The 15,972-nt window shown below is 41.3% G+C and overlaps 1 protein-coding gene across 2 annotated transcripts; it reads left to right on the forward strand.

Annotated features, from left to right (window-relative positions):
- Nucleotides 1–2,345: 2,345 nt before the first annotated feature.
- LOC134061752 (acyl-coenzyme A thioesterase 5-like) lies at nt 2,346–14,000 on the forward strand. Of its 2 annotated transcripts, none has more exons than XM_062517514.1 (10): nt 2,346–2,737; nt 4,632–4,731; nt 5,452–5,642; nt 8,302–8,465; nt 9,237–9,356; nt 9,867–9,949; nt 10,211–10,304; nt 10,993–11,073; nt 11,867–12,008; nt 12,767–14,000. In XM_062517514.1, the coding sequence occupies exons 1-10, from the start codon at nt 2,506–2,508 to the stop codon at nt 12,889–12,891; spliced, it is 1,332 nt and encodes a 443-aa protein (XP_062373498.1). In that variant the 5' UTR covers nt 2,346–2,505; the 3' UTR covers nt 12,892–14,000. The 2 variants fall into 2 exon arrangements, with proteins under 2 accessions (XP_062373498.1, XP_062373497.1); XM_062517513.1 differs by lacking the exon at nt 10,211–10,304 and adding an exon at nt 10,057–10,150 and having other exon boundaries at nt 2,348–2,737.
- Nucleotides 14,001–15,972: the final 1,972 nt, after the last annotated feature.

Genomic DNA, 15,972 nt, shown 5'->3' on the forward strand with positions numbered 1-15,972 from the left:
GTGATGCATTTGGGTGAATTTTCTCCAGTCAGTGTGTTTTTTTTAACCCCTCTAAGGCCTCGAGTCGTTAGCACATATACCTTTCAACTGTAATTAAGAGTGGGCCTGGGAAAACTTCAGCAGGGGCATAACTAGCAGTGAAATGAAATGTAAATTGGTGCATTAAACTCTTACCAAATATTTTAGTAAGTGTAGCAATCTCGTAAACAATGTATTTGCGTGTTCTTGTTTTTGGGACATTGGAAATGGGCTTCAATGGCCTCTTGGCCAAACGTAGAGCAAATCCTAAAAAAGATCCATATGGCTATTCCCGGGCTAGTGTTTTTCTTCTTAGCATACAATTCAAGAAGATGTGAATGGCCAAGGAGGTTATGTTTTCATCGGGGTTTGTTTGTCTGTCGGTTTGTTTGCAAGATAGCTCAAAAAGTAATGTATGGATTTCGATGAAATTTTCAGGGAAAGTCAGAAATGACCCAAGGAAGAAACGATGAAGTGATCCGTATCACCGTTGGGATTCTGGAGGCGTTTATGTTTTTCGCTTAGTGGTGTATTTGGCATGGTATGGCCACGTGGTGGCGATCTGAATAATTTAGGTTCAAATGTATGACAACCTACAGTAGGAAGAACAATACAGGCGGAGGTCTGCGCTCTGTGAGTGCTTCTCTAGTTTTCCAAGATACCAAGAAAAAACAGATTGGCCATTATTTCTACAAAATGACGCATCGTCCTCTCTACACACTTAATCTCCTGCAACATTTGATCAGTGCTCTTTTTAAGTTGAACTAGGATAGTGCTTAACTACTTGCCACATAAGGCAGACATCCAAATGCAAAATATTCAACACAACCAGCACGCCAATGCCTTTAATATATTTGCCCACACCCACACTCACTTCTTAGCCCATTCGTGGAATATTCTTTGTACATTTATAATTTTTTTTTTTCTTTTATAATTTACTTTCAGTTGTTAGATGCATTTGGTCCAAATTGTAAACAGCAACAACAAAAACAAAGAAGAAAGAAATAATCCAAAGCACTGTGGAGCACTCACTAGCCTCTGCTTCGCCAGGTTCTTTTTTTTTTTTCCGCAACACTGGATGGTTATTATTAGCCTTAGAAATCTAGTAGTCTAGCAACTCTCCGTTCCGACCGTTAAGCATGGATTCCCCATCCAGCTACTTGAAAACAAGAAGATGATAGGTTGTAATGCTATCCTATTGCTTGGAAAGGGAATTTGAAAGACAACTGTTTATCCCACCCCTCCAATTGAGCACTGCCTATGGTGAGTTCCCAGACCCTACTGTACCATCTTGATGTGGGTCTGGATCGTCAGGCTAGATGGTTATTGATTATGGTTATGCTATTTGGCAGACGTCTTTGTCCAAAGCGACATACAAATAAAAACAATACAATAATTACTTTTACAGTGAACAATCTCAAAAAGTTGGTCAGACTACAGTGGGGAGAATAGCAATATAAACCATAAACAACATCAATTCAAACAATAACCCAATGAAAATAAACAATGAATATATAGGAGAATACCAAATAAACAACAAAGTCATTAAATTAATCATATAATAACTATGGCATGGTAAGGCTACCTTAACACTTTACACTTACCCCCCATTTTCAGTTTATCATCAACATTACACAAAGTCTTTAAAATGAGTTTGTGACCACATACTTATGCAACCCATAGTACAACAAACAAATTAACCAATAATAAAACGTTAAACAAGAATTATACTTATAATCAAATCAAATTAGGCTTATTGGCCATGTATAGGCCTACTCGCGTCTCGCGTATACAAGGAATTTGATCTCTGCATTTATCCCATCCGTGAATTAGTGAACACACACAGCACACAGCAAACACACAGTTAAGTGAACACACTAACCCGGAGCAGTGAGCCCTCCAGTTACAAGCTCTAAGCCCCAACCAGTAGGCCACGGCTAATCAAGTGCCTGACCTCTTCTGAAAGCTGCCAGAGCTGGGCAAAGGGTAGAATGTATCAGGACAAACAGAGTAAGCATTTGGTTGAGGAAGCAGGAGGGTCTGCCTCTTTACTGGGGGCATATAAAGGAGAGAAGAATGTCAATTTCGTTTTTGATCACTGGGCCAGGATGGACGTTCTCTTTGCTGTAGTGAAAGGCGGTCATCTGCCACACATCCAGAATGTAAACTCCTATTAGTATCCCATATGTTAATTTCCAAAGGAGAAAACTAGCCTAATGCACTTTTATAATATGTAATTGTCAAGTTATTTCAGCATGGTTATCCATTTAGTCGAGTGCGAAGTGGGACGGACTTGGAGTCACGTTTGGCTCAAAAAAGTTCCTGACCATGTTGCGATTGGCTACTACAGCACTTTGACCATGTGCGTCATTTACGTAAGAGAGACACAACACTGCAATCCTTGGCGGAATTCTGATTGTGTAAAACCTGTAAAGTCTGCGTTGAGGTGTCTTAGAAAATGTAATTTCATCCCAGAGAAACAGAGAGATGAATGTTTTTGCTGATGTAAGTCTTGGTAGGTCCGCTAGCTCAATGGCCGTGTGTCCCGTGCTGTCGCTGCAACCTACCCGGGGGCTGGTGGATGAAAAGTTTCAGATAGTTGTGAGAAATTTACACCCAAAACAAGAGGTAACGCTCCATTCCTTACATCACTCCGAGGATAACGATTACTGGGAGGCGTTTGGCCATTATACCAGCGACGAGAATGGAACAGTTACAGGTAGGATAACTGAAAACGTTTACATTAAGTTACAATGACATAGCCTACTTCCTGTCAAGCACCAGAGGCGTCATGTACAGGGTTAGATGTTGACAGCCTGGTATGGCAAGCCGTTTCAGCATTTAATAGCTAGATAGGATATTTCATACAGGTACAGTAGGCCTGTACCGTCCAGAATTATTGGTAAAGTTGACTAAAACAGGTATATAAAAAAATATCTGTTGATGATTTATTGTAATTTTTCAATGAAACAAAATGAGGAAAAATCCAACAGGGGAAGCAAATTGTTTTGAGAAAAAGGAAAATCTCATAAAGAAATAAATATGAATGAAACAAAAACACGTCGCTCACAATTATTGGCACCCCAACTTGTAATACCTTCTTAAACCTCCCTTTGCCAATAAAACAGTTTGTAATGTTCTTCTCTGACACCCCATAAAGATGGAGAATACAAGGTAAGGGATTTTTAAGACTATTTGTCTTTACAAAACCTCCCCAGATAGCAGATTCCTAGGTCCACACTGCATTCTCCTCTTTGACTCACCCCACTGTTTTTCTATGGAGTTTAGATCAGGGGACTGCAATGGCAATGTCTGTGGCTTGATTTTGTGCGCCGTAAACCATATTTGTTTTGATTCTGGACATTTATGTTGGTTCATTGACCTGATGAATGATCCAATCATGACCAACGTTTAGGGCCTTGGCAGAGATTTCCTCACTTCCTTTGAAAATGTTCAGGTTTTTCTTGGTGTTCATGATACCATGCACTTTAATTAGGTTCCAAAGGCCTTTCGGAATTAAAACAGCCCCACAATAGCACAGCCCCTCCGCCATAATTCTCATTAGGCATGGGATTCATTTCAGTATAGTCATTCTTCTATGTACTGTACGCCAAACACACCTAAAGTGTTTTTAGCCAAAGAGCGCAATTTTCATTTCATCTGACAATAGACCACACTCCCAGACAATGTTATGGTACCATTCAGTAACTCCTGCCATTTAGTAGTGAGGTCACTTTTGAAGATTGTTTTGGGGAGCTTTGTAACCCTCCTACAGTGGTTCTTATGGATTTTTTTATCCTTCATACTGTACGTGGGGGCAAGATAACCATGGGTCTTTGTCCAAGCATGTTTGTCACATTTCCAGATGATTAAAATCATCATTTTAACTGTAAATATAGACATTTTCAACAAAATACCTAGTTTCCATAGACATTTTCTTACTTACAAATATCAACACACTTTCCTTTTATTTAAATTTAGTGTATTCTCTTGTCTTCTCTTGTTGAAAAATTACTAGAGGATTTAGCTTCTGAGTGACTTTATTTTCATATATACCGTAATGAAAAAGAACGTCATGAACTACTTCTGAAAGTTCACAGACTCTGATTTACTTGAATAAGTTGCAAAAGGAGTACCGCACGCACATCCAAAAAGATAAAACACTGGGTGCTGGACAGATGAGCAAAAGTTAAAAAGAACAGGAAGTCCGCACACCAGATAATGCTCCTCAGTGTTCTTTAATAGTCACCACGACGTAACGTTTCGGGCCCCTAGCCCTTCATCAGACATCATGTCTTTTTACTTGAATAAGTTAGATAGGAAAATGCTTCTGTTAGATTTTGTTCATAAGATTTTTCAGGGGTGCCAATAATTGTGAGCAATGTGTTTTTGTTCAAAATATGTTTTTCTTCATTAGATTTTCCTTTTACTCAGAAATAAATTTGCTTTGATATTACAAGAAAATATCAAAGCCAGCACACAGACATTTCTGGTGCGCATGAGAATATTTCTGGTCAGAAACTTTAAAAATATATACATATATTGTCTTCATGGTCCTTTTAGGAGTTTCGGTAGTTTGCTGACTATATTCACTTCCCCCCCTTTTCTCATAGTTATGGAGGATGCCAGTAGAGGTGGGACCTATGTTGGAGTTGAACCCATGGGCCTTCTTTGGAGTTTGCAACCTATTCCTGGTAGCAGACACGGACTCAGGTGGCTTAGAAATAGGCAGATCTGTTACATTTGATACCCTTACATTATTCACATGTTCACACAATGCTCCACAATCAATGGCAAAGCAAAAAAACACGTTTTCAGTCAGAAAAATCACAGTTTTCCTAAATTGTTCAGCCTCAATAATATACACATTTACCTGTGAGCGTAAGACCCCACAATAGGTGGGTTCCTTTTATTTCCTTGTGATGTCCAATTCAGTTAGGCACAGGTGGGCTCTTAGTCTAGTTGTGGACGCTTCCCAAAGACCATTGGTATAATTAGGATGCACCAGAGCTCCACTGCCCAAAGACCATTGGTATAATTAGGATGCACCAGAGCTCAGCTGCCCAAAGACCATTGGTATAACTAGGACGCACCAGAGCTCAACTGCCCAAAGACCATTGGTATAACTAGGATGCACCAGAGCTCAGCTGCCCAAAGACCATTGGTATAACTAGGATGCACCAGAGCTCAACTGCCCAAAGACCATTGGTATAACTAGGACGCACCAGAGCTCAGCTGCAAGTGACAAAACTAAGGGTCTGAAAAAGAGAAAAAAATATAATTTTATCTATTTTAAGACGAGTCCTAAACGTTAAATGTGGAAAGCTTGTGAGGGCCTGAAAATGCACTGTATGCATATACCAGCCGTCATTCAGCCTACATCATCATTTCCTTTCTGATTAGGTGATACTACAACTATCTCTTCTTTTTCAGGTTGCGAAAGAAAAACGTTCTGTCACCAATGGTGCTGATAGTATCAGTGTTCAAAGGTCACATGACCCAGGGGTTCTCTGAAAAGGACGCCTTGGCCACGGTTGTCACGGAGAGATGGTACCTGACGCCAGGTGTGCAGCGTGTGGACGTCAGGGAACAAGGGGTCAAAGGCACTCTCTTCATACCACCAGGTACAATCTCCCCGTGTCAGTTTCTCTCTCTCTCTCTCTCTCTCTCATATACACACACACACACACACACACACACACACACACACACACACACACACACACACTCACACACACACAAACACATACACATACAACATGCTCAGAGTTGTTTCAGGGAAGAAACTCTTCTTGAGGCTGATGGTGTGGGGGTCCTGTAACACATGCCAGATTAGAGGAAAGATAATAAATCATCAGATAAGGGCTTTAGGTTTGAGAAATGTTCAAAGCCTTTGTACATGGTTTTCTATTTCCAAATCTTGAAAAAAAATGAAGGGCTCTATCTCGGCGAAAAATGCATGATCAGTGGCAAAAAGTTTAAATACGTTTAGGGTTGTGTCCAGTTCAAATTCGGGGTGGTTTTGTTATCAAACATCGGGCACATTGTTCTTCTGTTTCTGTGCACCCTGGATAATGCCCTTTGCTTATGGGGAAACCAGGATACTGTGTACCATCTGCATTTGCATTTGTTCATTTAGCAGAACCTTTTATCCAAAGCGGCCTCCATACTGTATGTGATATGGCAAGGGCCCTTGTCCCTAGAGCAACTTGGGGGTTAAGTGGAAGCCGAGAATTGAACCCGCAACATTTCAGGCTACTGCATGCTAGCCCTGCTCCTTAGACACTATGCTACCACAGCCATAATCATACACCTTATACCGGACTGCGGCTGGCTACATACAGTACCCTCCAGAATTATTGGCACCCTTGATAAAAGTTGACTAAAAATAGGTATAAAAAATAATCTTTAGGTGATTTATTGTACTCCCACAATGAAAACAATGAGGAAAAATATACCCTGCAAGGCAAGCAAATTTATTCTGAGAAAAAGGAAAATCTCATAAAGAAATAAATATTTTTAACAAAAACAGCTTGCTCACAATTATTGGCACCCCTGAAACATATGATGTACAACATTTAACAGGAGCATTTTCCTATGTAAATGCAACGTTTTAAAGTAAATCAGAGTGTCTGTGAGCTTTCAGAAGTAGTTCATGACGTTCTTTTTCACTATGGTATGAAAATGAAGTCACTCAGAGGCTAAATCCTCTGGTCATTTTTCAACATTGGAGAGACAAGAGAATACACTAAATTGAAATAAAAAGAAATTGTGTTGACATTTGTAAGTAAGAGAATGTCTATGGAAACTAGGTATTTTGTTGAAAATGCCTATATTTCCAGTTAAAATGATGACTAAAAGGTTCTAATCATCTGGAAATGTTGCAAACATGCTTGGACAAAGACCCATGGCTATTTTGCTCCCACGCACAGTATGGAGGATGGTATGATAGGCAAAAAAATCCATAAGAACCACTGTTGAGAGTTACAGACAAAGCTATCATCTTGGGGTCACCAAGTCCCCCCCAAAAATCTTCAAAAGTGACCTCACTCCTAATAGATTATTTATTTAGCATGTCAGGTTAAAGCCAGTAGAGTAATTTAATGAACAATGTAAATGGCAGGAGTTACTGAATGGTACCATGACATGTCTGGGAGTGTGGTCTATTGTCAGATGAAAATTAAAATTATGCTCTTTTGCTAAAAACACTTAAGGTGTCTTTGGCGTACATAGAAGAATGACTATACTAAAAAGAACCCCATGCCTAATCAGAATTATGGTGGAGGGGCTGTGCTATTGTGGGGCTGTTTTAATTCCCAAAGGCCTTGGGAACCTAATTAAGGTGCATGGCATCATGAACACCAAGAAAAACCTGAACATTTTCAAAGGAAATCAAACAATCTCTGCCAAGGCCCTAAAAGTTGGTCATGACTGGATCATTCATCAGGTCAATGAACCAAAACAAATGCACAGATCAAAACAAATATGGTTTACTGAACACAAAATCAAGCTTCAGACATTGCCATAGCAGTCCCCTGATCTAAACTCCATAGAAAAACAGTGGGATGAGTCAACGAGAAGAATGCACAAGTGTGGACCTAGCAATCTGGACGATCTGGGGAGGTTTTGTAAAGATGAATGGTCTTAAATCCCTTACTTTGTATTCTCAATCTTTATGGGGTGTCAGAGAAGAATATTACATGCTGTTTTATTGACAAAGGGAGGTTTAAGAAGGTATTACAAGTAGGGGTGCCAATAATTGTGAGTGACGTGTTTTTATTAAAAACATTTATTTCTTTATGAGATTTTCCTTTTTCTCAGAATAAATTTGCTTCCCTTGCAGGGTGTATTTTTCCTCATTGTTTTCATTGTGGGAGTACAATAAATCACCTAAAGATTATTTTTTAGACCTATTTTTAGTCAACTTTTACCAAGGGTGCCAATAATTCTGGAGGGTACTGTACATAGAATGTTATTGTAGTTAACCGGGATACTAATACCCATCATGTATACAGGAATATTAATATCCAGGTTTCTCTGTGTTCATGTGAACACCATATCCTGTGCTAATACATCTGTATTGTTGGCAACCGTACAGGGTTAATAATCAGGTCTATCTGTGTTCATGTAAACAGCATTCCGAATATGATAGAATCTGGGATAAGCCTTATAATAGGGATTTAAGTCCATGTAAACACAGTCTACTCTATGGTGGTCACTTATGTGTTTAAATGTGTGTTTAAATGTGTGTGTGTGTGTGTGTGTGTGTGTGTGTGTGTGCAGGCCCAGGGCCCTTCCCTGCAGTGCTGGACATGTGGGGAGGGGGAGGAGGTCTGGTGGAGTACCGGGCGGCCCTCCTGGCGTCACATGGCTTCGTTGCCTTGGCGCTGGAATACCTCAGTGCGGACGAGCAGCAGCCGTCTGAAGTTCAGACCGGATACTTTGAGGTACTGTGTGTGTGTGTGTGTGTGTGTGTGTGTGTGTGTGTTGTAAAGCTGACTTGGACAAAGTCCAGCCTGTAACCTTTCACCCATATTCACATAATCGTGGCATAGTTCACACGTGCACATGTTGCTTTAGCTGAGTTGTTAGCCTCCATTCAACACAGTGGTAAATGCTGAATGGACTGCATTTGCATAGCAGCCTTCTCCCATGCACTTTTGTGGCCTTTCAAGTCAATTAATAAAGTTTATTAATATAGCGCATTTCATACACAGAGGTCATTTAATGTGCTTTACATAAACAAAACCGTAATAGCAGATAAAAGCATACAGTAGATGGGCTAAAAAATAAAGAATATAGAATAATTAACAAGAAAACACGAAATGGAATAATTAAAAGACAGATACAGAACTGAGTGCAGTTAGCAGAAAGCAACCGTTTGGTCTTAAGTCTAGATTTAAAACTGGCTACATTTGGGGCCTTTTTATTGTCATCCGAAAGTTGGTTCTCATTCACACACTCACACTCACTGAATAAGGCACATGTGTCTGCACACATTTTTTAGTTGGGTGGTTGTCTGTGGGAGTGAGTTAGTCTTGAGTGAGTTAGACAAAAAGAGAAGAATGTTGTGAGAGTGTGTGTGTATGTAACAATGTTTTTGTGTGTGTGTGTGTGTGTGTGTGTGTGTGTGTGTGTGTGTGTGTGTGTGTGTGTGTGTGTGTGTGTGTGTGTGTGTGTGTGTGTGTGTGTGTGTGTGTGTGTGTGTGTGTGTGTAGTTGGCGTATCACCTTCTGCAGACCCATCCTCAGGTGTGTGCAGACAGAGTAGCTGTGCTCGGTCTGTCCTTTGGGACTGCTGTTACCTTCACTCTAGCAGCGTACTCTAAAACCGCACGGGTGAGTCCATGTCTGTCTGTCTCTCTTTCTCGCTCTCTCTCTCTCTGTCTCTCTCTCTCTATCTCTCTCTCTCTGTCTGTCTCTCTCTCTCTTGCTCTCTCTCTCTGTCTGTCTGTCTGTCTCTAACTTGAGCGTAAAGTTTAGAGTAAAAGAAAGGCATATGTGATATGACGTATGGATAGTAGCAAGACCCCCGACATGCATGCACGTAAACACTCGCTCTGTCACAAACACACACACACACATACACACATACACACACACACACACACTCCGCTATGAGTTTATTTTCTCAAATGCATTTCATACAGTCGTAAGTACAATTGTTCAACATGGACACAGTACGTGTTTGATTCTAAGGAGAGATTTTTGTTATATCATTCAGTAAAACAAGTTAATAGGTCACATTTACATTTACCTGTTGACACAGATATGAAGGTAAAATGTATATATATATATTTTTACTATGTCAAAGGTACTATTCAGTCATATTAATGATGTGTGTTTCAGCCCCGGTGTTGTGTGTGTATTAGTGGTACGCATCTTTACCCACTCAACAAGCCTTATGTCGAGATACTGCAGCAGATGAACCGGTGAGTGCCGTGTGTGTGTGTGTCTCTTCAGTGACTTTTCAAGACACAGCAATAGAACATTTTCGTTGTCATGGCCAATGCGTGTGTTCATGTGCGTGTGTCTGCAGGAACGTAGCAAAGTGGCGCATTGATGAGAATAATCATGTGATCGGCAAAGATTCCATTCTGCCAATTCCTTCTGAGCCAGACCATAAAGTGGATGTAAGTTTTGCTTGTTTGTACTGTGTGTGTGTGTGTGTGTGTGTGTGTGTGTGTGTGCAGGAACCTTGCAAAGGCACGTGTTGATGAGAATAATCATGTCATCGGGAAAGATACCATTATACCCATTCCAACTGAGCCAGACCGTAAAGTGGATGTAAGTGCTTGTTTGTTTGTGTGCGCGTGCGTGTACATGTGTGTGTGTGTGTGTGTGCGCGCGCACGTTTGAGTGCATGATACATATACAGCTCTGGAAAAAAAAACAAAAAAGACCACAGCACATTTTTCTGATCTACGATTTCTGAGTAACATTCAAAAGTTGTCATATTCAAAATTAATCGACCACTGCACATTTAAAAACGATAGTCAGCTGATTTGAATGGCACCTTGCAACCGTAGGATAACAACAGAAAAATGTCTCAACTTTTTCCAGAGCTCTGTGTGTGTGTGTGTGTGTGTGTGTGTGTGTGTGTGTGTGTGTGTGTGTGTGTGTGTGTGTGTGTGTGTGTGTGTGTGTGTGTGTGTGTGTGTGTGTGTGTGTGTGTGTGTGTGTGTGTGTTGGACACCGTTTGAGTAGCTCCACCTCATATGCTTGATGGGCGTGTGTGAACATCATCTTTGTGATGCTGTTTTTGTGTAGGTCAGCAAGGTGACACTTGTATCTCTGTACCTGTCTCTTATTAAGAATATTCAGGTAGCATAGTTCAGATTGATTGATTGAGAGAGCAATATAAAACCTATATAAAAGTGCCTGTGTGAGTGCATTTTGTGAATTTGTGTGTCTGACTATCTATCGTTTGTGTGTGTGTGTGTGTGTGTGTGTGTGTGTGTGTGTGTGTGTGCAGGTTGGCCGGATAAAGTGTCCTCTTCTGATTGTGATTGGTCAGGATGACCAGAACTGGGCTGTCGTGGAGTCCACTGAAGACGTGAGTCAACCTGCTGCTCTTTCTGAAAGCAATCATTCTCTCTCGTTTTCTCTTTCTGTTTCTCTGTCTCTCGTTTCCTCTATCTCTTTCCTTGACTGTCTCTCCCTCTCTTTCTCTGTCTCTGTGTGTGTGTGTGTGTGTGTGTGTGTGTGTGTGTGTTTCTCTTCTTGTATCTCTTTCCCTCACACATACACAGGTAGTCACACACAGTGACACACAAACACTTTTTCTTTCACGTACAAATGTTTTCGTCCGAGTGCTTCACTCATGATGATAGTCTCTTAAGACGTATTGTTATTTGAGAGAGGACTCATTAAAATATAGGAACTGTTTAGTCCTCGATTAGAACCAGAATAACCGGGGGTATTCCAGGTATGTAGTAGTTTAGTGACAAACCTGGGTAAGTTAACTCAGAGTAAGTGGTAAACCTCCTACAACGAGGGCCCTATTGTATTGGTTTGTGAGGATGATGAAGCCATGCAGCTCTTCTATTAGGAGGTTTACCACTTACTCTGAGTTAACTTACCCAGTTTTGTCACTGAACAACGTGCTTGGAATACCCCTCAGGAATGGAACACTGAGTAAATATCTGATCTTGATACTGGAGTGTGTGTGTGTGTGTGTGTGTGTGTGTGTTTTGTGTATGTGTCTGTTCTTTTTTTAGTGTCGGGCAAAGACCATCTTGTAACAAAGATTGACATAATCTTTTGTGTGTGTGTGTGTGTGTGCGTGTGTGTGTGTGTGTGTGTGTGTGTGTGTGTGTGTGTGTGTGTGTGTGTGTGTGTGTACACAGATAGAGCAGATGATGGAGCGGGCGGGGAACCGCCACCTCCTGACGGTGTTGTCATATCCAGAAGCAGGTCACCTGATTGAGCCGCCATACACACCTCACGTGCGCTTCAGCAATTTCGTCACTCAACACACTAGGGAAAAGGGTATGTACAGCACACATCCATTTACACACACACACACACACACACACACACACACACACACACACACACACACACACCTCATATCCATGACAACAATTTTATCAACTATCAATAGCACACCTCATCATGTAACACAAGAGGGAGAACACACACACACACACACACACACACGCACACGCACACACAATGCCACTTTATGCACAATCCACCAGCTACCTCCAAAACTTCAGCTGCATTCAGTTGGTTGTGGCTCTGAGGACACAGAGTAGCCTACAGTATGTGTGTACTAGTAGCGTATGTGTGTAGTATCAACAACACACAAGAACAACTGATACAGTAGACACTCGGGTGTGAATTAAATCACTACACTTCTTCCCTAACAATTTGACAACAGCTAGCTAGCCAGCTCACAAGCATTCAGCTATTCAGCTCGCAAGAGTACACTCTCCCTGACTCAGGGCTTTGGTTACCAGTTTTTATGTCAAATCAGTTAAAGTAACTAGCAATAAAGTGACTGATTTGTATTTGGGAAATGTAACTTGGGAAATGTCTGACAAACATACAAATGAATAGAGTTGAGAAATAACTAAAGGGGAGGGTATCAAGAGATGACCTTACCCTGAAGAAGAAATCCCGGGGAAATAGGAGCGTTGGTAGATATGCAACACACACACACACACACATTCACACACACACACACACACACACACACACACACACACACACACTTCATAATCTGTCTGTCTGTTGGATTGCAGTGTTGATGCTGTGGGGGGGTCAGAAGGTGCCTCATGCACACGCCCAGGAGGACTCATGGGAGAAGATCCTCCTCTTCCTCCAGAAACACCTTTACCAGGACTCACCACCAGCAGCCAAACTCTGATACCACACACACACACACATACACACACACATACTCTCTCACACACACACACACACACACTCTACCAAGACTTACCACCACCAGCCAAACTCTGATACCACACACACACACACTCAGGGGCCACCGTTATAACCGGTATAACATCCAAAACAGGTTACCTAGTCCTATTGACGCTCAAAAGCGGTCATGGTTAGACTTCCAAATAGCAAACCTAGTTTGCACGTCGTGCAGTCATCCAGGACTGGTCTTGGACCGACAGACGGACAATAAAGACATGATCTGCACGTCCAAATGTCTAATGTTTAGTGGGAAGACCTGTTTAGTGCTCATCACTGCATCTTGCACATCACTCAGATTAGGGTCCTGAATGTCTCTCTCCTGCTGTAGAAGAGTGGCCATTGCTGCTAGCCAGGGTGAACCCAGATGAACTGTAAGCAAATTCAAATGTACTGTACACGTCTGATAGAGTTCAGGCGTGGTGCCTGAAATCAGGCTTGAGCTCGGCCATGTACGATGTCAAGAAAGGCTATTCTCTATATTGTTTTTGAATGTATTTGATCATTTCAGGCACAGATAATTTCCTGTCTATCAGCCCTGCATTTACTGTCAGGCTCGTCTCGGTTCACCCAGGTTACATTGCTGCATAACAGTGGTTGTGATAGTCAGGAAGATTCACACTGCCATAGATGTAATATTTTGTAATAGGAACTCTTATCCTGATGCCTTTGTTCATCTGAATGTTAATTCCTCATTGTTTGTAAGTCGCTTTGGATAGAAGTGTCTCCTTAAAGGGATATTCCACCATTTGGGCAATTAAGCTTAATTCCCCAAATGGTGGAATATCCCTTTAATGAATTTACATAAACATAAATGTTGTACATTTGTGCCAGAGCTGTTTATCTTGCACTCATTTCTTAAATCCTGGCCCTGTCCATTACCAACCACAAGGGGGCGACATATCATACAAATTAGTCATTGGGTACTATGTATCTCAAGATGTTCTGCTGACATCATGATATACCTCAGTCCATTCCTCTTGCTGAAAGGTGATGTTTGGGTTCTTTATCATATAGGCATAAGATGTGTGCAATAAACATACAGTCACTCTAATCTAATACATGAATTCTGAATTCAGTAAATTACTCCTCATGGTCTTTTGGTCCGTCCATTCTGTATGTGAGCACCATAAACACCACAGTCACTGACTCCGGAAGTTACAAATAAACATACAGCCTCCCACAGACACATGAGCTGTACCAGCCAATCAGCAAGTTGCTTCAGGAGCTTGGAAGTCAAGTTTCAGGTCACATACTGTACTTCAGTCAGGATGAATCTGTACAGATGTGATCTGTGATCAGTCTGACTACATGCACTCATGAGGAGGGGGGAGACTCTTACCAGTGCCTCATTCATCATTTCCCTGGAGACCTTAAACAAGTGCACCCAGTAGCCTATAGTTAATAATAACCTACATGTTTGACGACGATCAATAATGTCATGATCTCACAAACCTCTACACATTTGATTCAAAGACTACAGTATTGCAGGAAGGCTAGAAATATGTACGTGAGCTTTCTATTTGACATACAGACACACTGTCATCGTTTTACCTTATGAAACACAACCCCAGCCATAAACAAATCAAATTAAAATCAAATTAGATTTTTTGATAGTGGCAGTACCCCAACACGTGTTTGGTTTATTTAATGTGTTGATATGTAAGTGGTGGGGCCAGATCTGAACACCTCCCAAACCAGGCTCCCTTCTTGTACCTTAATCCAGGCCTCTTTCTATAGTAGTACCTCAATCCAGGCCTCTTTCTATAGTAGTACCTCAATCCAGGCCTCTTTCTATAGTAGTACCTCAAACCTGGCCTCTTTCTACAGTAGTACCTCAAACCTGGCCTCTTTCGAGTACCTCCCAAACCCAGCTCCCTTCTATTCATGGGTTTCATCAGGTCCCTTTCCACAGGTGTAGAAAATCTAGATTCTGAATGCAGACTGCTGCTTGATTAACCCACCTGTGGAAAGGGACCCGATGAAACCCATGACTAGTACCAGAGAACGTCTAATAGGGGGAGAACCGCCACTCTAAATACTTCCGCATGGTACTGCAACAAGAGGGCGATCGCGAGCAAGTGGAGAATGAATGGAGGTGAATGGAGTTTCTCCTAAAATCCACTTTTCTCTGGATATGATTTTTCGTGTAGAAATCGGAATATTGCATGCGAAAGGGGGGTCAAAGAAAATACACACGGCTGAATCTTAGATTTTTGAAGTCCCTTAATTGTTCTAAAAAGCCTTTCAAACGTGTCAATGACGTCATTAATTAGCAGGATGCTAGCGTGTTATGGGCAACAGCGACCAAGCCTGTGAGAAACCAAAGGGCCATAAGTAATTGTTCATTCAACTTTCGACCTATAATCCATATTGAGCTTGCAGAAACTAAAATTCAATCTTCGATTTTTCAATGTCAATCAGGTGAAACAGACCAATTTAGCTGTCTTGCCCCATAGACCCCCATAATTGTTTTGCACTTGCTCGTGATTGCCCCTAGCGGAACTGCAACAGGAACTGCAGGTAAAATGCCGTTATAATGGAGTTAACCTCCCAAATCTGCCCTCCCTTTTAAGGTATAGTCCCAAACCTGGCTACCTTCTAGAGCAGTTCCTCCCAAACCTGCCCTCTTTTTAAAGGGACACTTCACTAATTAGCATTAAGCTTTGTATCTTTAGAAAACCAGTTATGTTTTTGAATGGTCGTGCATCATTCCCTCAGTTTGCCTTAAGATGGGAGAAATACGGATTTCAATGAAACCCATGAATAGGACTTCCTGCTTTCAATGATGTAAAATGATGATTTTTACATCATTGAAAGCAGGAAGTCCAACATTGAAATCCGTATTTCTCCCATCTCAAGGCAAACTGAGGGAATGATGCACGACCATTCAAAAACATGACTGGTTTTCTAAAGATACAAAGCTTAATGCTAATCGGTGAAGTGTCCCTAAAGTCCCAAACCTGACTACCTTCTAGAGCAGTTCCTCCCAAACCTGCCCTCTTTTTAAAGTGTAGTCCCAAAC

This window comes from Sardina pilchardus, chromosome 17 (genome assembly GCF_963854185.1).
Source record: "Sardina pilchardus chromosome 17, fSarPil1.1, whole genome shotgun sequence".
In the NCBI taxonomy this organism is placed as follows: Eukaryota; Metazoa; Chordata; class Actinopteri; order Clupeiformes; family Clupeidae; genus Sardina; species Sardina pilchardus.

Excerpts from the sequence above, each read along its gene's own strand:
- LOC134061752 (XM_062517514.1), top strand. The coding sequence starts at position 2,506 with ATGAATGTTTTTGCTGATGTAAGTCTTGGTAGGTCCGCTAGCTCAATG. Across the intron at positions 10,305-10,992 it reads AGCCAGACCGTAAAGTGGAT|GTTGGCCGGATAAAGTGTCC; the intron begins GTAAGTGCTTGT and ends GTGTGTGTGCAG. Across the intron at positions 11,074-11,866 it reads TCGTGGAGTCCACTGAAGAC|ATAGAGCAGATGATGGAGCG; the intron begins GTGAGTCAACCT and ends GTGTGTACACAG.